Source organism: Choloepus didactylus, chromosome 15, assembly GCF_015220235.1.
Source record: "Choloepus didactylus isolate mChoDid1 chromosome 15, mChoDid1.pri, whole genome shotgun sequence".
NCBI classification, from domain to species: domain Eukaryota; kingdom Metazoa; phylum Chordata; class Mammalia; order Pilosa; family Megalonychidae; genus Choloepus; species Choloepus didactylus.
In genome coordinates this window covers 65459062-65483421 of record NC_051321.1, presented here as the reverse complement: position 1 = coordinate 65483421, position 24360 = coordinate 65459062, and the positions used below count along the sequence as shown (strand labels likewise).

The 24360-nt window shown below is 35.6% G+C and overlaps 1 protein-coding gene, 1 long non-coding RNA gene and 1 other non-coding gene across 6 annotated transcripts in view; 2 read left to right on the top strand and 1 right to left on the bottom strand.

Moving 5' to 3' along the window:
* The window catches only part of TET1 (tet methylcytosine dioxygenase 1), a 144727-nt gene that overhangs the window by 31289 nt on the left and 89078 nt on the right, over window positions 1-24360 (bottom strand). For all 3 annotated transcript variants that reach the window (XM_037805255.1, XM_037805256.1, XM_037805257.1), the window contains exon 7: window positions 1119-1330. In XM_037805255.1, coding sequence (XP_037661183.1) covers window positions 1119-1330 — 212 coding nt within the window. The remainder of the gene's footprint in view (window positions 1-1118; window positions 1331-24360) is intronic.
* Window positions 1-24360, top strand: part of LOC119510853 — a 156282-nt gene that overhangs the window by 48706 nt on the left and 83216 nt on the right. Inside the window, exon 4 of one of the 2 annotated variants that reach the window (XR_005212048.1) lies at window positions 13590-13642. This is a non-coding gene — a long non-coding RNA (uncharacterized LOC119510853). Of the gene's footprint in view, window positions 1-13589; window positions 13695-24360 lie in introns of both variants that reach the window. The other variant, XR_005212047.1, reaches the window with a different exon arrangement.
* LOC119511037 lies at window positions 20284-20385 on the top strand. Its single transcript, XR_005212126.1, has one exon. It is a non-coding gene; the product is annotated as a U6 spliceosomal RNA (small nuclear RNA).

Genomic DNA, 24360 nt, shown 5'->3' with positions numbered 1-24360 from the left:
CCAGAATAAGCAAATTTATAGAGTCAGAACTCAAAATACAGGTTACTAGGGGCCATAGTTGGGGAAGGGAATGGTGAGTTAGTGCTTACCATTTTTTTCGATTGGGGTGATGGAAGTGTTTTGATATTGGCTGGTGCTGATGGTAGCACAACATTGTGAATGCAATTAACACCACTGAATTATATATTTGAGTGTGGTTGTAAGTGGAAATTTTATGTTGTATACATGTTACAAGAATAAAAATTAAAAAAAAAAGGACTGTACAATACAGTGAACCCTAATGTAAACTATGGACTATAGTTAATAGTATAATTATAATAGTATTATCTCATCAACTGTAATAAAGATATCACACTAATGTGAAGTGTTAATAATAATGGGTAGGTATGTGGGAACTGTATTTTCTGCATGATTTTCTGTAAACCTACAACTTCTCTAAAAAGGAAAAGGAAACTTTTGGTATAATGCCATAAACAAAAGTGAAAAAACAAATTACAAGCCAGGAAAAGTATTTGCAAGGGTTAATAGCGCCAATATATAAAAAGAGAAAAACAAGAGTAATCCTTAAAAAGTGGGAGGGGGCTACAATAATTATCAGATGGTTCACAAAAAAAGATGGCAAAAGGCTATTTAACCATATGAAAAACATACTTTCACTCACAATAAAAGTGCAGATCAAAACTACACTGATACCATTTCTGACCTATTCCTATTAGATTGGCAAATATTCAGAAGTTTAACAATATATTCATTGGCTGGCATATGGAGAAAGTTATTCTCTTACATTTCTGGAGGGATTACAAATCCCCCAATGGAGGAACTTTTCCTTAATGCAAAATTCCCTTTCCACTAGACCCTAGGTATTCAGGGGTGGCTGGGGTGGAGGTGGGAAAGGAGGCAGGTATTAATGAGGAAAACAAAGTAGAATATATTCTAAAATGCCCTTCGCTCACTGTCAAACTAAGTCTTTTTTTTAAAAAAAGTTCATTCTTTTTATTTCCATAGTACCTAATATCTTGTTATCCCATTTCATATACTTAGTTTGTAGTTGATTAACAATTTAATGTATTGTAAATAGAGATCTGGATGGCAAGGCAGTACAAAATGGATTTGATTACTTTTCATTGAGGGTGCATCTGCGGTCTGTGGGATGGCCATTGTAGGACTTTAGACTCTCGGTGAGCTCAGTGTACAGCCTGTCAGCCATCGGGAGGGGAATGCCGTCCCACACCATGATGAGAACCACCATCACAGCTGTTTGGCAGTGGTGGCCTGTACGCTGCCGGACCAAACAAAGAACTTTTTCTTCATCACTGCTTCTTCTTAAAACCTACAAAAGAAGAATGCATTCACTTATGGAAAATGAGTAACCTACAGTCCAGTGCAATGGGGTATTCCTTTTAAAGCTTTGTATGATTCTATTAGTTGTGTTTTTATTTTTTAAAAAAATCACTGGTCAAAGTTGATTGGACTCTTCCTTTGTCTCACTAGTTGCCTTCACACAACTCATCTCAGAGTATCTCAGGTTCCATGACTGATAAACAGCAGGCTAAACAGTAATCTAGGGTCTATGGTTATTATTGTAAAAGAAGCACAAAAGCAGACACTCTTGTATTTCATTGTTGTTATAGTATTGCCGAACAGACAAGAGAGCCCAGTGCTGAAGATCCTAACTAACTGCTCTGCTCATCCACAAATGTCAGAACCAGACAACCTAATTAGACAGAAATAACTGACAACCCTCCCAACATTCAAAATAAATGAGTGTTGAAATTTTAGCATCTTAGGGAAGTTATGGACTTCTCTTCTAGGCAGATGGTTTTACTGTATTGAATGATTAATATGTAAAACCATATCTCTGCTATTTCTATGATTTTTCCATACCATCACCAGGATTTTTCATACCAATGGTATTCTTGAGAATAAGATGGTCTAGCTGAGTTGGTGAATGCAAAACACATTTCATATTGGCCCATTTTCTTCCCTGCATCATGCCCCTGGGGGTGTTAAAAAGGCTCCGAAAGTATTTGAAATATTTCCCTTTGGTCCTAGTGCTCATAATAAAAAATTCTATAGAAATAGTCATAATGTCAAACAACTGTTTAAAGCTTCCTTTGGAAAGTTTTCCCTCTCCATAACTCAAAAATTTACAGAGCAGAGAGACTGATTACCTTACTGTATAAATCAGTACATCATAAAACTGCCCCCCCATGTGACCACAGTGAACTAACAATAGCATAATCAGTTTTCCATTTTCATTGCTATATTAAATAAACTTGAGATGAAACTTCTTAAGACATTAGTTACCCAATATCACTTTCTTCTGTCACTCCAGATGGTTAGCAATCATTGCTACCAAGGCATTCAGTAAAGCATCCCTTGAGTAGAGTTGGCTTTAGGACCTTCCCCCTAAACACAATTATTTTTATTAAAATTTTTTCTGTATTTATATGTCCTTTATAGCCAAATAAGAATACATTTGCTTTCCAATAACCTCAAATACAGATTGATATATATTGCATCAAATAAAATTACACCAGATAATTTTCAAGTTGTCAAACCAACAATAATTTATATTCATCCAGTCATTGTATGGGAAATGCTAAAATCCTATTTATATTAATTGTATTTGTGATTAGGAGCTGAGTCTCTATATTCAGATGTGGTTAAATAGGTATTAGATCTGTGTAAGACCACTATACAGAAAACTACAGAACATTATTGAGAGACATTTAAAAAGACCTAATAAATGGAGAGAGACATCATGTTTGTGCCAGTTTGGATGTATTATGGCCCCCCAAACACCATTATCTTTGATGCAGTCTTGTGGAGGCAGACTTATTAGTGTTGATTAGGTTGGAACCTATTGGTTCAGTGTTTCCATGGAGATGTGCCCACCCAACTGTAGGTGATAACTCTGATTAGATAATTTCCATGGAGATGTGAGGCTGCCCTTTCAGTGTGGACCTTGATTAGTTTACTAGAGCCCTATATAAGAGCTCAGACAGAAGGAACTCAGTGCAGCAGCTGAGACGGATATTTTGAAGAAGGCCATTTTGGAAGTTGACGCAGACATTTGGAAGAACGCCATTTTGAAACACAGCCTGAGAGCAACTGAGAGTGACATTTTGAAGAGGAGCTGCAGCGTATAGAGGAACGTCCTGGGAGAGAGCCATTTTGAAACCAGAACTCCAGAGCAGATGCCAGCCATATACCTTCCCAGCTAACAGAGGTTTTCTGGACAACATTGGCCATCCTCCAGTGAAGGTACCTGATTGTTGATGCCTTACTTTGGACACTTTATGGCCTTAAGACTGTTAACTGTGTAACCAAATAAACCCCCTTTTATAAAAGCTAATCCATTTCTGGTGTTTTGCATTCTGGCAGCATTTGCAAACTGGAGCAATGTTCTTGGAATATAATAGCCAATATTATAATATCAGTTTGCCCCAAATTAACCTCTAGATTTAATGCAATACCAATTAAAATCCTACTGGGAATAGTTAAAGTGGGAAATGTTATATTGTATATATGTTACCACAGTAAATTTTTTTTTAATCCTAATTTTTGGGTGGAAAATGTCAGTGTTCTGAAATTTATAAGAAAAGCCAAGAAAAGCAACAAAGAAGGAAAAGGGATTTACTAGTTGTCAACATCTATTGTAAAGCTATAGTAATTAAGACAGTATGGTAATGGTGCAAGGATAAATAGATAATGGAACAGAATAGAGTACAAGAGACCCATAAAAATATGGTCACCTCTCTTATGAGAAAGCAGTGCAATGCAAAAAGGATAGTCTTTTCAGTAAATGATGCTGGGGATATATCTGCATGGAAAAAGAGTTTTGAACCTACCTTACATGATCAACTCAAAGTATATTATATATCTAAATGTGAAAGGTAAAAACAAAATTTTTAGAAGAAAACAACTTCATGACCCTGGAATAGGCAAGACATTTAAAAATATAATGCAAAATTTGCCAATCATAAAGAAAAAAATTGAGAAATTGTACTATAGTAAAAGTAAGAACTACTGTGTTCATTAAAAAAAAATCAGAAAAAATTAAGAATGTGGGCATTAGAATGGGAGAAAATATTTGCAATACATGTAGCTGACAAAATATTCAGAATACATAAAGAATGTCCACAAGTAAGTCCTAAAAACATAATAGAAAATTGGGCAAAAAAATTGAACAGGCGCTTCACAACAGAGAATATCCAGTGACCAAAGAGCTTATGAAATTGTGCTCAATTTTATTTGGGAAACTAAAACCATGATTTAAAAGCATATCCAATAGAAAGACTTAAGATGAAAAACATATAAAATACCAAGTACTGGTAAGATGTGGAACAACTGGAACTCACTGCTTTCTCATAAGAGAGGTGACCATATTTTTATGGGTCTCTTGGTCATGAGAATATAAAAGGTTATAAATATTTTGGAAAACAGTGTATTAGTATCACCCAAATCTGAAGATATGCATACCTCATGATTCAGCAGTTCCACTTGTAACTATATACCAAGCAGATACACATTCATATATTCCACAAAGGCATGTATTAGAAAGTTCAGAGCAGCACTAGTTATAATTGTTCCAAACCAGAAACAACTCAAATGTCCATCTTCAATAAAATGGTTTAATAAATTGTAAGTATTCATTATAATAGAATACTACTTGGAAATGAGAACAAATGATCTATAATTACACACAACATGAATGAGTCTCACGATTATAATGCTGAGTGAAGGAAAAGATGCAGAAGAATACAGAATCTAAGACTGCACTTATATAAATGTCAAAACAGACAAAATTAATCAATAATGTTAGAAGGCAAGAGATTGGGTTCTACTTGGTGGGGGAAGGAGTGAGTGACTGGGAGGAGAAAAAGGAGTGCATCTGGGGTGTAAAAATTTGATGCAAGTGGTATGAGTGGGTTCATTTTGTAAAAACTCATTGAGCTTGGGATTTCTGCATTCTTCTGCATGTATATTATACTTCAATTGAAAGTTTACCTTGACCAAAATTAAAAAAAAAAAAAAAAAAAAAAACTGCTTAATCTATACTGGCTCAGGAAACTGTGTATGTTACTTAATCTTTCTACAGTAGCTCAGAGTAAGGAATAATAAATGTTAGAGATGATTTTATGTCTGTTTATTTTACCACTGCATAGTTGGCTCTTGAGCATGTAACAGTTCATAGAGACTCTCTTTAAATATTTGTTGAATGAATGGTTAAAAACCACAAAAAGCCAATGTGGTTGTATTTTATGAAAATTTCAAATACTACAATTTTCACTACTAATAAGATGGAAACTCTCATTTCATGCACAGATTTAAAATGACCCAAATATCCCAAACTAAAAAGTTTTGTCAAGAATCACATTATTTTGTAACTAGAAGGATGTATTAATTTGTAAACTGCTGAAACTGAGGCCACATGGCAGAGTCTCTTTAGATGGTAATTGTTGCATCCAAACTACTGTGAGCAATGTTGGTGACTGCTTTGTTTCCACTTTTTGGCTATTATGAATAATGCTGCTTTGATCATTGGTGTACAAGTCTTTGTGTAGACATATGGTTTCAGTTCTCTTGAGTATATAGGTAGGAGTGGAATTGCTGCATCAGAGGGTAGTTTTATGTTTAACTTTTTGAGGAACTGTCATTCCAGGGGATATGAAGTGGTATTTCATTGTGATTTTGATTTGCATTTCCCTGAAGATGTTGACTATCTTTTCATGTGCTTATTAACTGTGTATATATCTTCTTTTGAGAAGTTCTGTTCAATACCTGTTCAATTATTAATTGGATTATCTGTTTTTTATTGTTGAAATGTAAGAGTTGTTTTTATATTCTGCATACAAGCCTCTTAACAGATACATGATTTGCAACTATTTTCTCCCATCCTGTTTAGTTATCTTTTCCCTTGCTTGATAAGAGTCCTTTGATGCCCAAAAGTTTTTCATTTTCATCAAGTCCAATTTATCTATTTTTTTTCTTTTGTTGCTTGTGTTTTTGGTCTCATCTTTATAAGAAGCCATTGCATAATCCAAAGTCATGAAGATTTATACCTGTTTTCATTGAAGAATTTTATAGTTTTAGCTTTTAGCTCTGACATTTGGCTCTATCCTTTTTGAGGTAATTTTTTGTATGTGGTGTGAGGTTGGGGTTCAACTGCATTCTTTTTATGTGAATATGCAGTTGTTTCAGCAAATTTGTTGAAAAGACTGTTGTTTCCCCCATTGAAGACTGTTGTTTCCCCCATTGACTTGTCGTAGCATCCTTGTTGAAGATCCATTGACCATAACTGTGATCGTTTATTTCTGGAGCCTCAATTCTGTTGCATTGACCCATATGTTTAAATTTATGCCAGTACCACACTTTATTAGGTTACTGTAGCTTTGTAGTAAGATTTGAAATCGGGTGCTAAGAGTATCCAACTTTGTTCTTTTTATGAGCATTTTGCTATTCTGATACACTGTACTGTTATTTGAATAAAAGGAACTCATATTTAGAGACAATGCTGAAAAAAATAAAAACTTGAAGCAAAAATATACAGCAATTGAAGTCTGCATGCTCTAAGAACTCACCCCTGTATTTAGTATTTATTCCTGTTTCCCTGTTCTGGTTTGCTAAAGCTGCCTGAACGCAAAATACCAGAAATGGATTGGCTTTTATAAAGGGGGTTTATTAGGTTACAAATTTACAGTTCTAAGGCCATGAAACTGTCCAAACTAAGGCATCAACAAGAGGATACCTTCACTGAAGAAAGGCCAATGGCAATGACTGCTGGCCCTTAACTCCAAAGTGTCTCTGGGCTTCTGTCTTAGCTCCTCTCTCTCAGCTCCTGTGTGTCCTTGCTTCTTTGGGCATTTTTCTCTAAGCATCTGGGGGTCCTCTCTTAGCTTCTCTGGGGCAAATTCTGGATTTCATCTCTTAGCTTCTCTCCTGGCTCTGGTTTCAATGGTTGTCTCCAAAATGTCTCTGGGTGTTTTCTCTCTAAGCATTTCTCTAAGCATCTCTCTGCTCTCTGCTTGTCTCTAAGCATCTGGGTCTGTGTTGGCTCTGAGCCCTCTTAAGGATTCCAGTAAACTAATTAAGACCTACCTTGAATGGGTGGGGTCACATCTCCATGGAAACAATCTAATCAAAAGATCCTACCCACAATAGGTCTGCCCCCACAAGAACATGGCTTTTGTGGAGTACATAATAGACTCAAACCAGCACAGTCCCCCAAATTCTAACCCTTTGTATCAATGATAAAATGAGGCATGATTACAACAACAAAAAATAAAGTTATCATTGACTAATGCCTTAAATATAACTTTTCTAAATAAACTCTCTAAAAATCCTATTATTGCTATCACTCTTAATATTTCTGCATTTCCCTCCTGCTTTTACATTCTGTACACTTCCATTTTCACCCAACCTATCATTAAAATTACTTGAACAAAGGAATTCTGGCTACATATTAGAGTACTATCTAATCATGTCTCCTCTAATTCCTAGAGAATGAACTAAAAAAGTAAATATCAGCAAAAAAAAAAAAAAAATTTTACTGCTGCAATCAAATTCAGAGATGAATATGCTTTCAATTTTGACACTTTGATGGTATTTGTTTAAAAGTCTTCCATTCTATACAGAAGGGAACCCATCAAAACCCAGGAGAAATTATTGTTCCCTGGGAATGGAATAAAACAAGCATCTGACCGTTAACATTGAATCCAAAGATGAGGTATATACATATTAAATCTATAGAAAGCAGAACCTAAGAACCCTAACAGTGTTGGCACGCAACATCTGCATTTGTCAAAACTGATCTAACTTTGCATTTAATACTCGTATATTTCACACTATGGAAATTATACCTCAATAAATAAAAATAAAGGAAAAAACCCATGATTGACTCTCTGGGGCCTATTTACTGAATGATGATTCTTCAAGTCAGATATCTGATAACAATTTTATTTCATTGTAAGTTTCCTTGAAAAAATATCTGTGGTAAATGACAACTAAATGTAAACAAGTGATCCTGGATTGGATTCTGAATCAGGACAAGAATTTGTTTTCTTTTTCCATAAAGGATATTAAAAGGAAAACTGGAAAAATCTAAAGAAGACCTGAAAATTTTACTGTATCTATGTTAACAGTTGTACTGTGTTATGTAAGATTTTGATAATTGTTCTGTGGTTAAGTAAGAGAATGTTCTTGTTTTTATGAAAAACACACTAAAGCGTTTAAGGGGAAAGGGGCATCGTGGCTGTAATGTAGCTTACAATCACAAAGTGTTCAGAAGGGAGGAGAGGGCAAAGAAGGAAGGAGGAAAGCAAAGCAAATGTGGTAAAAGGTTACATTTGGGAAATCTGGGTGAATAGTATATGGGAGTTCTTTTTACTATTCTTGCAGTTTTTCAATAAGTGAAATTATTTCAAGATAAAATGCCAAAAATATTTCTATGAATATTTGAGAATAATTAAATCCACAGGAAAACAAAGCAGATTGGTTGTTGCTAGGGTGCAGGAACGGGGGGAAGGGGAATAACTGAACCGCTTAAAGAATATGGGATTTTATTTTGGAGTGACAAAAATGTTTGGAACTAGATAGATAGAGGTTGGATGCACAACTTTGTGAATATACTATATGCCACTGAATTGTTCACTTTAAAATTGTTAACTTTATGTTATATGAATTTCACCTCAACCAGAAAAAATTCTATGGTACTTGCAAATTTGGGGTCACTATGTATTCTTCTCTCAGCATAAGCTTGGGACTTGGTACTCACACCCATCAACAATGGAAGACAAGTTCTAGAATAAAGTCACTAGATCAGTAGCTCAAGGGACAAGCTAAAAACAGACACCTGGCTGTAAAGTATGGACTTCCAGAGATTTAAAAAAACAGGCCACTGTTGGAAATGATGTAAGAGCAAAAAAGTAAGCCCCTATATAACCTGCATAACAATGGGGGAAATTCTTGTAAAAGAAAAACAAACAAACACACAAACAAACAAACTCTCCTTTCAGTTAAACTCCTAGACTAAGTCATTTGATACTTTTACTTGAATTATTTGTTTTAATTCCTTTTTGAAGTACTTCATCTATGGGACAATAAATATTCAATGAATATTAAAGATTAGATATCATCCTAAATAAATTAATCAAAATCAAAAATACGTGAATTTAGATACAACAGAAGCCAAGAGCAAGTCTAAAATACTTACGGGTTAACAAGAGGTTGTTTTGTTTAATTATGACACAAAGTAAATTATTTGTAATAACTTGGGAAGCTGCTTAAGTAATATTGTAAGTGAAAAAAAGATACACAAAATTGAATGTATAAAATTATTTCCATGAATGAAGAAAATGTTAACAACACATTTTTCTATTGTAATATTGTTAGGTGGGGAATATAAGTTATTATAAGGAGTATGTATGAATAGGCTATTAAGAAAGGCTACAAAGTAGGCCCAGACTCTTCTTGTTCACAGAGAGTGGGAAGATTTCATGGGGGAGACTCTTCCTCAAGGACTAAAAAAGGGGTTTATCAGGAGAGAAGAGACTGTACAAAGGCAATTCTAAGGTTTTTGGAAACCAGGATCCAGAGGCAAGGATGTTAATTAAGGAAGAATTCTGAAAATGGCATTGACACCAAATTATTACTGTGATTATAAAACCCCCTTTATTAAATTATTATATATAGTTGGTTCTGTTTCTGGAACCTCTGTAATAAAATAATGCTTGCACTGTTTTCAAGATGTAGCTCGAGTCAGTACCTCCCCAGAGCTCGTACCACCAGGTGTCACTCTTGGTTCCCTCTCTACTTCCTATATGCCACGCTCAAGTAGGAAGTGGCAGCATATGGTAGTAACTAGTACACTGGGGACTAATGAAGAGGAGGCCATAGACAAGCTGCCCTAGGAAGGCATATTAGAGACAAGTTGACTGAGGGGAAACAGCTGAAGACTGATGGGGAAAGCCAAGTTACAGAAACCAAGCAAAGGATGAGCTTCCCAGAAGAGGGAGTGTAACTGATAGTTTGAACTGCTGAAGAAAGGTTATGAGGACTGAAATTTGTGTGTGTGGGTGGGGGGGAGCAGTTAAGGTATTGGTGACCTTTGGGATAGCACTTTAAAGAAGAGGTGGAGCTAGAAACCTGATCAGTTTAACAATCATTAGGAAAACAATTCTTAATATTTCTATGACCTAGTCCAGGATTATAAATAATTCTACTTCAACAGTTTATCTATGAATAACTCTGAAAATTACATTTTAAACTATTACTGATAACCTGGTCTGGGTGGGGGGAGCAATTTAAGTTCCTCATGGGGAGTTCTTTTTTTTTTAAAAAAAAAATATTCATTTTATTGAGAGATATTCACATACCACACAGTCATACAAAACAAATCATACATTCAATTGTTCACAGTACCATTACATAGTTGTACATTCATCACCAAAATCAATCCCTGACACCCTCATTACCACACACACAAAAATAACCAAAATAATAATTAAAGTGAAAAAGAGCAACTAAAGTAAAAAAGAACACTGGGCGCCCTTGCCTGTTTGTTTGTTTCCTTCCCCCACCTTTCCACTCATCCATCCACAAACTAGACAAAGGGGAGTGTGATCCCCGTGGCCCCCCCAATCCCACTGTCCCCCCTCATAAGCCACATTTTTATACAATTGTCTTCAAGATTCATGGGTTCTGGGTTGTAGTTTGATAGTTTCAGGTATGCACCACCAGCTAACCCAATTCATTAGAACCTAAAAAGGGTTGTCTATATTGTGCATAAGAGTGCCCACCAGAGTGACCTCTCGTCTCCTTTTGGAATCTCTCTGCCACTGAAGCTTATTTCATTTCCTTTCACATCCCCCTTTTGGTCAAGAAGATGTTCTCCATCCCACGATGCCGGCTCTACATTCCTCCCCAGGAGTCATATTCCACATTGCCAGGGAGATTCACTACCCTGGGTGTCTGATCCCTCATGGAGAGTTCTTAAGGCAGGTTAGACCAGGATCAAGAGTGATAACCTCTCACGTTCTAGATGACCTCTGGCTCTCTGTTGGAATAGATCTAGATGTTTCATTACTAAGCAGTAAAAACTAGTGGAAACTGTACAATGAAAACTACAAAATACTGTTGAAATAAAGTAAAGATGTCACTGTAGAAGATTTAAAATTGTCAGGATATCAGTACTACCCAAAGAGAACTATAGATTCACTGCAACCTTGATTAAAAAACCTCTAGCAGCCTCCTTTGCAGAAATGGAAAGGCCAAACCTCAAATTAATATGGATTCCAAATGTGGAGTAAGGTGCTCCAAAAAAACAAAACAATCTTGAAAAAGAAGAACAAAGTTGGAGGACTCATGCATCCCACTTCAAATCTTACTATAAAGATACAATAATCACAAGAGCATGGTATTGGCATAAGACTAGACACATGGAACAATGGAATAAAATTGAGAGTCAGAAATAGGTCCACTTTTCTGTGGCCAGTTGATTTTCAATAAGGGTGACAAGTTTATGCAGTGGGAAAGAATAATCCCTTCTACAAATGGTGCTGTGTATCCACAAGCAAAAGAATGAAGTTGAACTCCTATTCACATCATATACAAAATTAACTCAAAATGGATAAAGGTCCAAAATATAAGAGCTAAAACCATGACATTTTTTGGAGATAACATAGGGGCAAATCTTTATGCCTTTGGATTTGGCAATGGGTTCTTGGATGCTTAGATGACATTTAAAAAACACGAGTAAGAAAAGAAAAAAAACCAATAGATTAGACTTAACCAAAATTTAAAACTTTTTTCATGTCAAAAAACATTATTATGCAAGTGAAAAGATAACCTACAGAATGGAAGAAAATATTTGGAAACCACACATCTGACGAGGAATTAATATCCAGAATATATAAAGAACTTGTATAACTCAACAAAAAGACAAATAAACTGATTAAAAATGGGCAAAGGACTTGAATAGACATTTTTCCCAAAGATATACTGTTCTAGTTTGCTAATGCTGCCAGAATGCAAAACACCAGAGATGGGTTGGCTTTTATAAAAGGGGGTTTATTTGGTTACAGAGTTACAATCTTAAGGCCATAAAGTGTCCAGGGTAACAAATCAGCAATCGGTCCCTTGACTGGAGGATGGCCCATGGTGTCCAGAAAACCTGTTAGCTGGGAAGTCATGTGGCTGGCGTCTGCTCCAAAGTTCTGGTTTCAAAATGGCTTTCTCCCAGGACGTTCCTCTCTAGGCTGCAGTTCCTCAAAAATGTCACTCTTAGTTGCACTTGGGATATTTGTCCTCTCTCAGCTTCTCCAGAGCAAGAGTCTCCTTTCAATGGCCATCTTCAAACTGTCTCTCATCTACAGCTCCTGTGCTTTCTTCAAAGTGTCCCTCTTGGCTGTAGCTCCTCTTCAAAATGTCACTCACAGCTGCACTGAGTTCCCCCTGTCCATCAGCTCATCTATATGGCTCCAGTGACTCAACTTAGACCCACCCCAAATGGGTGGAGTAACATCTCCATGGAAATTATCCAATCAGAGTCATCACCCACAGCTGGGTGGGGGGCATTCCAAAGAAACACTCAAAGAATTACAGTCTAATCAACACTGATAACGTCTGTCCACACAAGATTACATCAAAGATAACAGCGTTTGGGGGGACATAATACATTCAAACAGGCACATATACAATGACCAATAACTATAAGAAAAGATGCTCAATATCATCAGCCATTAGGGAAATGTAAATCAAAACCATAGTTAGGTACCACTTCACATCTACAAGGATGGCCATTATTTTAAAAACTGGAAAATAACTGGTGAGAATGTGGAGGAATTGAAACCCTCATTCACTGTTGGTGGGAATATAAATGGTACAGCTGCTGTAGAAAACAGTTTGAAAGTTCCTCAAAAAGTTAAAAATAAAATTAACATATAACTTGGCAATTCCATTCCTAGGAATTGGGAATTTGGGTATTGCATTTCAGTACCAGAAGGAATTGAAATCAGGGATTCAAACAGATACTGAAATAATCAAGGCACATAAGGACAAATATTGCATGAGTCCACTTGTATGAAACATCTAGAATAAGCAAATTCATAGAGACAAAAAGCAAATTAGAAGCTACCAGGGACTGAGGGGAGAAGTGAATATGAAGGTATTGCTCAAACAGTACGGAATTTCTGTTTGTGGTGATGGTAGCATAATGTTGTGAATAATGTCACTGAATTATACACATGAAAATGGCAAATTTTGTGCTGTATATATGTGTTACCACAATGAAGGAGGAGAAGGAGGAAGAGGAATTAAAAGTATAAGTATTGGGGGGAAAATTAGAGGAGAAAGAAGAGCAGACTTCTCAGAAACAGAGTTAGTGCAGCAATTTCATAGGCACCAACTGTAGATAACAGTTTTCCCATATTGCTATATGAGATGAAGTTCATGGATATAAGATATTCAAAGACCAAGAGGTTTTTTGCTATAGCAGACATATTATGCTTCTAGTCAGAATATATTTATATAAGCAACACAAAATCAAAGTATTTAAACAGCTTTCTATCTTCTTTCTTCACTTCTAGAAACAGAGGAAAATGTACCAGAATATCATCTCTGTTCACTGAGTTACTGAATGGTATGCCGGCATTTAAATATTTTTCCACTATAATCACTAACTTCTCTTACTGGTATGTAGATTTCATAAATGTTATATTTGAACACAGTATTCTGTTTGTTGCATCAGAATTACTATTTTGATATTTGCTGGTACTTGCAGATATTTGAATTATACAAAGGCTAATCATCCTACTGCTTTTGAATACTAGGATTAAAGGAGAGAATCTAGATCCAATAGACAATGTGTTAAAAAAGAAACAAGTGGTAATAAAATTGGAAGACAATTATTTCTTACAGATATACTTCTCTTTCTAGAAAATTCAAGAGAATCAAAATCTAATAGATTTTTTAAAAGAGAAAAATAGATGGCTGCACATAGATAAAATGACTCAATACTTTTAAAATATACCAGCAATATCTAAACAGAAGTTTGAATTAAACATAGCAAGAAAGGATACCTTAAGAAAGATGCATTTAATTGTATCTCAGTAAAGCTATTTAAAAAGAGTGAGGGGTGGGAGGCAAAAAAAAAAGGGGGGTGTGGGGGGCAAAAAAAGAGTGAAAGATGCAAAAGACATAAGAATAAAATTATAAAAATAAAGAGGAGGTTAAAAAGAAAGTCTAGTTTGAGGAACAGGGCCAGATTCCTAGATAAGAAGGTTAAACATTAAAAGATGTCCATTCTAGCTGCCAATCCCTACCCCAAAATATATAAATTTAACTTGCTTCTAAGGTTCATATAGAAGAGCAAATGAGCCTCAAGTCAAAAAAATTTTTATATTTTTTAAATAAATGAGGGGGAATTGGCCTTCAAAATTTAAAACTGTTCTCTAAAGCCATGCAAATCAAGAGTGTACTACCAGCCTAACAATATTCTGTTCTAATGGGCTGACGCAACAGTGTGTCAACAAAATGTGTACATGGAAATTGAAGTGGAAATTTAAATCAAAGAAAAAAATTACAAGCTCATTAACAGATCTATACAGGGAAAAAAATTGTAAAAGCATGGAAAGACAATAAAAAGCACTTTTTAAAATATTAGGATGAATAGCTCTCCTCAGCAGATCAAAAATCTCCAAAGCTGTATAAAAAATAACTGATGGGTATGACCTGCTAAGAATTTCAACCTTTTTTTTTTTCTTTTCTTTTCTTTTTTCTTTTTTTTTTGCAAAATTAACAGTCAAGCAAGCAGTCGAAAGAAACTTTAGCAATAGATAATGGCAGATTATACCATAGAAGTCATACTTTAAAAAAGCAAAAGAAAAACTAACCCAAATATGGTCATGAATAGCAAATACATGGAATTCAAATAGCTAATAAATACATAAAGATGCTCAACTTCACTAGTGAAAATATAAATTCAATCTAGATATCAGTTTTTACACATCAGGTTTACAATGACAAAAGATTTCACCATTAAATTTATATACTTACATATTATATGTATAAATAGATATTCATATAAAATTTACATTTTAAACACATATCACATATATATATATGTATAGTTATTAACAAAAAGATTTATTGATACAACAAATATTATAAATGCAGAATTTAGAGGAAATTATCTTTGCTTGGCAATTTTTAAGCAAGTTCCTAGATATCTTCTTTAAACTTTCTAATCCTGGATCCAAACATGCATGAAGAATTGAGCTACATGTTTTATTTCAAATGTAAGGAAGAGGAAAATGATTCTGAGCAGATTCTGCTTTAAAATGACCCCAAGTTTATTTAACCAAATTCTGCTGAGATTTAGAAAGTGGTAGAATAATCAGTTTTTGCCTTATCACTCTTCTGCTCAACACATGACAATGGTTGTCATTATCTTTAATTGAAAGTTTTAACATCCTAATTCTTAGTTGAGGATATCCAAAATGGCCAAACATGATTATCTCTGGGCAGAGGGTGAGATTAGTATGTTTGAATTTGAAAGTTATATGTTTCTATAATGTCTATACAATTTTTAAAACATGCAAACAAAAAAGTACGGGTAATATAAGATGCCAAGGGGAGCAGGGAACTTAGCTCCACAAAATGTCTGAGCTCCACAGAAGATATGGGTTAGAAACACAAGCAACACTCATAATAAGTGTCTGTCATACCAAAGAGAGATTACTTTTGAGTTTATCAATAATCATGTGAGAAATCCTGAAAAATCTACAAGAAGTCTATGGGATCTAAAAAATGAATCCAACAAAGTGGTAAGGTAAAAGATCAACACACAAAAATTATTGGTGTTTCTCTAGGTCACCAATGATCAAGCTGAAAAGAAAATCAAGAAAAAAAGCACATTTACAATAGTTACTAAAAGAACCAAATACCTAGGGATAAATTTAACCAAGTTTGAAAAGGACTTCTACATGGAAAAACTACAAAACATTGCTGAAAGAAATTAAAGAATTAAATAAATGGGAAAATATTCCATGTTCATGGATTGAAAGACTTAGTATCATTAAGATACTAGTACTACCCAAAGCAACTCACAGATTCAACACAATCCCAATCAAAATTCCAACAGCTTTCTTTGCAGTAATGGAAAAGTCAAACATCAAATTCATCTGGAAGGGCTGGAGAACCTAAGATGGTGGCTAGGGGAGACAGGGCAAAAAAATACCTCTGTGAAAAATACTAGATAAAAGCCAGAAAGTGACCCAGAACACCAGTTCCAGCTATGCACCAGTGGGGCAAGGTCTGCTAAATCCACAGGGACCGTGCACTTGGTGAAACTGGGAGTCTGCATTCTGAAACGAGTGAGTAAGCCTCTGAATATCCAGCAGCCGCACTGCAGTATGGGAAAACCAAGGGGTGGCGTTTGGAGGCAGACTAGTTCTTTTTTAAAAAAACCCAAAAGCAGCTGCAGATACGGCAGTGAGAACCACAGAGTGAAGCGCAGCAGGAACAGGCTGTGCAAATGCCTCAATATCTGGTGTGGAAGATAGCCTTTCGCGCGCCCACTGCCAATTGTCTCGGAGCAAGGAAGGCAGAGGTGAGCCAAAAGGGGAAAAAACCATGCTCCTTGCAGCCATCTTCCTGGCGGGCTAGGAACGCTCCTGCCCGGCGCCGGAGCCACAGCCCAGAGCCGCACCAAAAAACCCAGTGTGACAGGAAGTGTTTCCAGCAAGAACACACGTACACACCACAATATCGGGCATGGACAATAGCCTTTCGTGCACCACAGCTAATTGTCCCGGAGCTGGGAAGACAGAGCTGTGCGAAAAGGGGGAAATTAACATGCCCTAGTCAGCCATCCTTTCAGCAGGCTGGGAAAGCACCTACACAGCCTGTTGGCCCAGAACTTCCCTTGAGGGATGGCACGCACTTGTGACGTAGCACAACCTTCCCTCAGCAAAGGCCCTAGAAGGTCACAGCTTGGAAGAGGGACCCACTTGGAAATCCCAGGGACCATACAGCAATACCAAAGACTTCTGGGTCAGCAGCAGAGACAGTCTGTGGCAAGACTGAAATGAAGGTTTAGACTTTTGCAACAGCTGTAAATCTCCAAGAACACCTTGGAGATTTGATTGTTAAAGCTGCCCTCCCTCCCTAACCGCTCAGACACACACCCCACATTCAGGGCAGACAGCACCAACAACACACCCAAACTTGGTGCACCAATTGGACCCCACAAGAATCAGACCCCCACACACCACAAAGACCAAGTTGGGGAGAACTGACTTGAGGGGAATAGATGACTCGGAGATGCCATCTGCTGTTTAGTTAGAGAAAGTGTATGCCTGCCAAGGTGTAGATCTGACAAATTAAGAGATTCTTCTTTGAATAATCCTACATATCCTAAAAGAACCCTATCAAGTGAAGCAAATGCCAAGAGGCCAGAAACGACAGAAACTTTTAAAGCATATGATAAAACCAGACAATATGGATAACCCAAACGCAAACACCCAAATCAGAAGATCAGAGGAGACACAGTACTTGGAGCAATTAATCAAAGAACTAAAGACAAACAATGAGAACATGGCACAGATATAAAGGACATGAAGAATAGCATGGCACAAGATATAAAGGACATGAAGAAGACCCTAGAAGAGCATATAGAAGAAATTGCAAGAGTAAATAAAAAAATAGATGATCTTATGGAAAGAAAACAAACTGTTGACCAAATTAAAAAGATTCTGGATACTCATAGTACAGGGACTAGTGGAAGCTGAACAATGAACGAATCAGCGACCTCGAGGACCACAGAATGGAAAATGAAAGAACAAAAGAAAGAATGGGGAAAAAAATTGAAAAAATCAAAACGGACCTCAGGGATATGATAGATAAAATAAAACGTCCAAGTATAAGACTCATTGGTGTCCCAGAAGGGGAAGAGAAGGGTAAAGATCTAGAAAGTGTATTCAAAAAAATTGTTGGGGAAAACTTCCCAAACCTTCTACACAATACAAATACACAAAGCATAAATGCCCAGCAAACTCCAAATAGAATAAATCCAAATAAACCCAAGACATACTCTGATCAGACTGTCAAATACTGAAGAGAAGGAGCAAGTTCTGAAAGCAGCAAGAGAAAAGCAATTCACCACAAAGGAAACAACAGAAGACTAAGTAGTGACTACTCTGCAGCCACCATGGAGGCGAGAAGGCAGTGTCATGACACATTTAAAATTCTGAGAGAGAAAAATTTCCAACCAAGAATACTTCACCCAGCAAAGCTCCCCTTCAAATCTGAGGGATAGCTTAAATTTTTCACAGCCAAACAAATGCTGAGAGATTTTGCTACTAAAAGTCCTGCCCTGTTTCAGATACTAAGGGGAGCCCTACAGACAGAGAAACAAAGAAAGGAAAAAGAAATATGGAGAAAGGTTCAGTAGTAAAGAGATTCAATATTGATTCATTAGAGGACATTAAGAGAGAGAGGGAAAAAATATATCTGACAAACATAAACCAAAGGATAAAATGGCTGCTGATTCAAGAAATGCCTTCACAGTAATAATATTGTATGTAAATGGATTCAACTTCCCAATTAAAAGATATAGATTGGCAGAATGGATCAAAAAATATGAACCATTAACATGTTGCATACAAGAGACTCATCTTACACACAGAGACATAAAGAAATTGAAAGTGAAAGGATGGAAAAAATATTTCATGAAAGCTACAGCCAAAACAAAGCAGGATTAGCAATATTAATCTCAGATAAAATAGACTTTAAATGCAAGGATGTTATGAGAGACAAAGAAGGCCACTACATACTAATAAAAGGGGCAATTCAACAAGAAGAAATAACAATCATGAATGTTTATGCACCCAATCATGGTGCCACAAAATACATGAGACAAACACTGGCAAAACTAAAGGATGCAATGGATGTTTCCACAATAATTGTGGGAGAAGTCAACACATCACTCACTCCTATAGATAGATCAACCAGACAGAAGATCAATAAGGAAACTGAAAACCTAAACAATCTGATAAATGAATTTGATTTAACAGACATGTATAGAACATCACATCCCAAATCACCAGGATACACATTCTTCTCTGGTGATCATGGAACTTTCTCCAGAATAGACCATATGCTGGGACATAAAACAAGCCTCAGTAAATTTTAAAAAATTGAAATTATTCAAGGGACATTCTCTGACCACAACGGAATACAATTAGAAGTCAGTAAACATCAGAGACTTAGAAAATTCACAAACACCTGGAGGTTAAACAACAGACTCCTAAAATAAATGGTTTATAATGTAGAATGTAGGGGAACTAGTGACAGAGAGCAGTTAATGAAGGGGGAATGATAACCCAATAAGAACAGATAAGCTATCGTGGATAAATTTAACGTTCTGGGAATGCCCAGGAATGACTATGGTTTGTTAATTTCTGATGGGTAAGTTAGGAACAAGTTCACAGAAATGTTGCTATATTAAGTTATTTTCTTGGGGTAGAGTAGGAACAGGTTGGAAGTAGTTATTTTAGGTTAGTTGTCGTTTTCTTACTCCGTTGTTATGGTTTGTTTGAAATGTTTTTTCATTGTATATCTTTTTTTTTAAAAAAAATTTTCTTTATTTAGTTAATTTAAAAAAAGTTAATTAAGAGTTAATGACAATCAGTACAATATACGATACTAGTGTGGATCTAAGAATGGAGGAGAAAAGTTCAAAGGGGGCATAAGGAAAAATTGGAATATAGAATTTAAGCTTTATATCCATATTAATTTTCTTGAATTAACTGCAGTTAAGTTAATGACATAAGTGAATATCCTTGTTCATAGGAAATGTAAATGGAAGTGTTATGAATTCAAGGAGTATGATATATGCAACCTGCTCTCAAATATTCAGAAGATGATAAATGGGTAGATAGATAATTGACAGAAAGATAACAGATATAGTTGAAAGAAAGGGGGGAGGGAAGGAGGAAGGAAGCAAGGAAGGAAAGAAAGAGAAAGATAGGTACTGCAAAGGTAGCAAAATGTAAACTTGGTAGATACGGATATCTGGGGGTGGGGGGTGGTGTTGGAGTTCTCTGTATGGGGTTTGTATTGTATTTGCAACTTTCTTGTATGTTTGAAATCATTTTAAAATAAAAATTAAAAAAAAAATTCATATGGATGGGCAAGGGACCCCAAATGGTCAAAACCATCTTGAAAAAGTATAGAACAAAGTTGGAGGCCTCACATTTCTCAATTTAAAAACTTACAACAGTGCTTGCTTCAGCAGCACATATACTAAAATTGGAATGATAGAGATTAGCATTGTCCCTGCACAAGAATGACACACAAATTTGTGAAGTGTTCCATATTTTCGGGAGGAATTTCTTAAAAAAAATAAGGAAAGAAAGAAAAAACTGATTACAAAGCTACAGAAATCAAAACAGTGTACAACTGGCACAATAACAGACATATAGACTAATGGAATTGAATTGAGAGTTCAGAAATAAACCGTCACATCTATGGCCAACTGATTTTTAACAAGGGTACCAAGTCCACTCAATTGGGAATGAACAGTCTCTTCAACAAATGGTGCTGTGAAAAGTGGATATACATATGCAAAGAATGAAGGTGGACCCCATCTCACATCATACACTAAAATTAACTCTAAATGTAACAAAAGACCTAAATACAAGAACTAAAACCAGAAGAAAATTTAGAAGAAAAATAGGGAAATAAGTTCAGGACCTTATATCTAAAGAATTCATTACCTAATACAACACCAAAAGCATGAGCAACAAAAGAGTAAATAGATAAATTGTACTTCATCAAATTAAACTTTCGTGCATCAAAGGACTTTATTATGAAAGTAAAAGAATAATCTATGGAATGGGAGAAAGTGTTTGGAACTCATACATCTGACAAGGGTTTGATATCTAGAATATTAAAGAATGTTCATATTGGCATTATACACAATTGCCAAAAGATGGAAACAATTCAATTGTTCATCAACTGATGAATGGATAAACAAAATGTGGCATATACATACAATGGAATATTACTCAGCAGTAAGAAGAAATGAACTCCTGAAGCACACAACAACATGGATGAACCTTGAGGACATTATGTTACGTGAAGTAAGTCAGACACAAAACAAATATTGTATGATTTCACTTAAATGAAATAACTGGAATATGCAAGTTTATGGAGACAGAAAAGAGATTGCAGAATATGGGGTGGGGGGGTTAGAGAATGGGGAAATAATGCTTAATAGGTACAGTTTCTGTTTGGGATGATGGAAAAATTTTGGTGATGGATGGTAACACAACATTGTGAATGTAATTAAAACCTCTAAATTGTATACTTGAAAGAGGTTAAAATGGGAAATTTTATGTTGTATATGTGCTACTATAATAAAGATAGGAAAAAAAAAAGGCATGTATCAAAGTAGTATTAAATTTTCAAAATAAAATGATGGTGACCAACAACAACAAAAATCACCCATTGATTAAGATCATTTAATCTGACCCATATATTATAACAAAACAAAGCCTAATCTTTGGTGGGGGGGGTTACTGTCTGGGTATATGAGGGGCATTTCTGGGTGCTGGTATAACATTCTATTTCTTGATCTGGTCTTTGGTTACATGGGTGTGTTCACTTTGTGATGTATGATTGGGCTGTGTGTATTTTTTATAAAAAATATGTAACTATATTAATATATATCATTTGTATTAATAAAGTCTAAAAAAAGAACCTATAAATGATAAAACTAACACAAGAGTAGGTCTAATGGAGCATTAGAAGACAATATACTTAAGTGTAGGAAGACAAGTATTCCAACAACAACAAAAAACAACAGCAATGAAAAAAAGTTGGTTTAATATGAACTAGTGTAACAAAAGAGAAAACACCTTGTCCTTTGCCTAATTTTGATCACTGCAGCATAATACAGTTTGCTTCCATTAGTAAGATATCATAGGCACCAGTAGCCAAAGATACTATCTACTTCCTGTATCATACTGACATGATAATCTAGGTGGTGGTTCCTGATTTGGGCATAGAAATAAGCTGCACCATAGTACAGCCCAAAGACAATCAAGGAGGTATTAGGCAGGACTTTGGAACAAAGAAAGAAAATGTTTTGAGAACTGAATAAATATATAAATCCCAGCAAGATGGATTGAAGACTTCTGGGTACTTCAGCCTCATTCACACCCCTCCCCAAACTCTGTCACATCGGACCAGAGTACTAAGTAAATCACTTGTATGTTTTCATTGCCTTCCTTGTCCTTTTGACTATGAACAGTCCTGCAGAAGTGAACCCATGCATGGACTGACTGTGCTGCTTTGAACTGCTTAAATATGCAGCCATTTTGGTAGCCTGTTTTTTGAATTTTCTCCCTACTCTTGCCATAACCCCAGAGTCTGCTCAGACAGGCAAGTAGTACAGGGAATTAACATTTAGCCAAGTGCCTCCAAGAAACTGCATCACCTTTTCTCTGTAATCTCCTTAATAACAAGATAACTAGTCCCTGACAAGATCCAAAATGACAGTAGAGAAGAGTCAGAAATTTGTGACAAAGGCTAACAATTAAGTGGGAGTGTTAATGACCACCTGGCAAAGAAACATATCAAGAAAAGGATAAAACAGTGTTGAAAGCAATGGAAAAATAAAATGAGAATTGTTCAGAATGTCCCACTGCCCAGTTAGAATTTGCTATTAGGATTTTTGCATGTGACAATTAAAAAGAGAAGCAATAAACATCTCAATAATAAAATAAAAACAGTTTAGGACAGTGTTCAACAATGAGTACCAAACATAAGCCTGGACATGGAGATTAAAATTAAATACCTAAAATTAAACAAGATTTGATGTAGGTTAATATTTAATATCAAATACATGAAAATAATGGAAAAGTTCAATATGAAAAGTAAATTTAGAGCAATGCAATCCACTAGTTGAATGTTTATTGGATTCCTTATTCAAAACAATTAATCTTCATTTCCTCCCCATCATCTCTTTTACTTCTTTTTCTTCATAACATACCCACTTATAGGACTCAATTGCAGGAGTGCTATTCACTCTCCTAGAATCTGGAGAGACCCAATCATTTCACTCTAACAATTCTTCATTTAACATCTATCAGGAATTAGTTTGGGTTAGATAACTCCAACAGACTCCTAACTCTAATATTCCAACTTTTTCATGCCTTGGAAAAGAGTTAATAATGAATACCACAGTGTAAGATACCAATTCAAATTCAACATGTTCAGTATTCTACAATAATCTTGTTTAAGCTGATATTCATTCACTCAACAAAAGATTACTGAATGTAGACTATATGCTGGGCATTTGTCCAAAAACCAGCAGCAAACAATAGGAGTATTTTAAATAGGATAACTCTGAAAGTTTGCAAAAAATAAAGTTTGACTAAAATTATGATTCTTCTAACACATATAATCATTTATGAAACATATTTCTTTTTTAGACATGTGGTATCAATACCTGCTTTTGTCATTAGTAGATATTAGATTTTTCATTAAGCTGCTTGGCAATCATGCTTTATTTCCTTATCTCTGGGTTGTTTTTGTGTTTGTGAAAAGTGCTAGTTTTATATCACTGTATACTGAAATGTCCTATTTATTCTGAAAAGAAATATTCCACAAAGGAAAAATAATTTTGCTATAGCTACTTTATGGAAAATGCTAAATAACCATTCTTCTTTGCACCTAAGAACCCTCCAAGAGGACCCAAATCCATAACAAAAAGTTGCAACTAATAACTTTAAGCTGCATATTAAGTGTACACCCACAGCAAAATTCTATGAGTGTCACCATTATGATTACATTAGAGAAGGCCTTAAAAGTAAGGCAAGAAAATTGGTTTCTGGAACTTTGGGTATCTTTGTGACACCTGAGGCTCAGAGCTAGAGCTCAACAGATATGAAAATCAGTATTAGCGCATACAGCAACTGTATAAAAAGCTGAAAAGTCTAGACTTCAATTAGAGATATGAATGAAGCAGCTCTGATTAGAACTAGGGCAACTTCAACTTCCGTGTGAGACCAAAGGAAGAAATAGTTATCTGGAGCAGGATCTGTATTTTCTGTAGTACACTAAACAATTTAACTTGTACAGTCAGCTTGTTCAAACACCACAATTACATGGAACTATGAACAGGAAGTGAGATCTGGTAGGTCTGCACAGGTAAGTATGAAATAGCGACACATCCCAGAGTAATTTGGGCAGAGAATAAAAATAAATATGCAAGGCCCCCTGAAGAGCTGGGGAAAAATGAGGAAGTGTTGGACTTCCTCACTTAGGTTGTTGCTGATGTTCTCATAAACA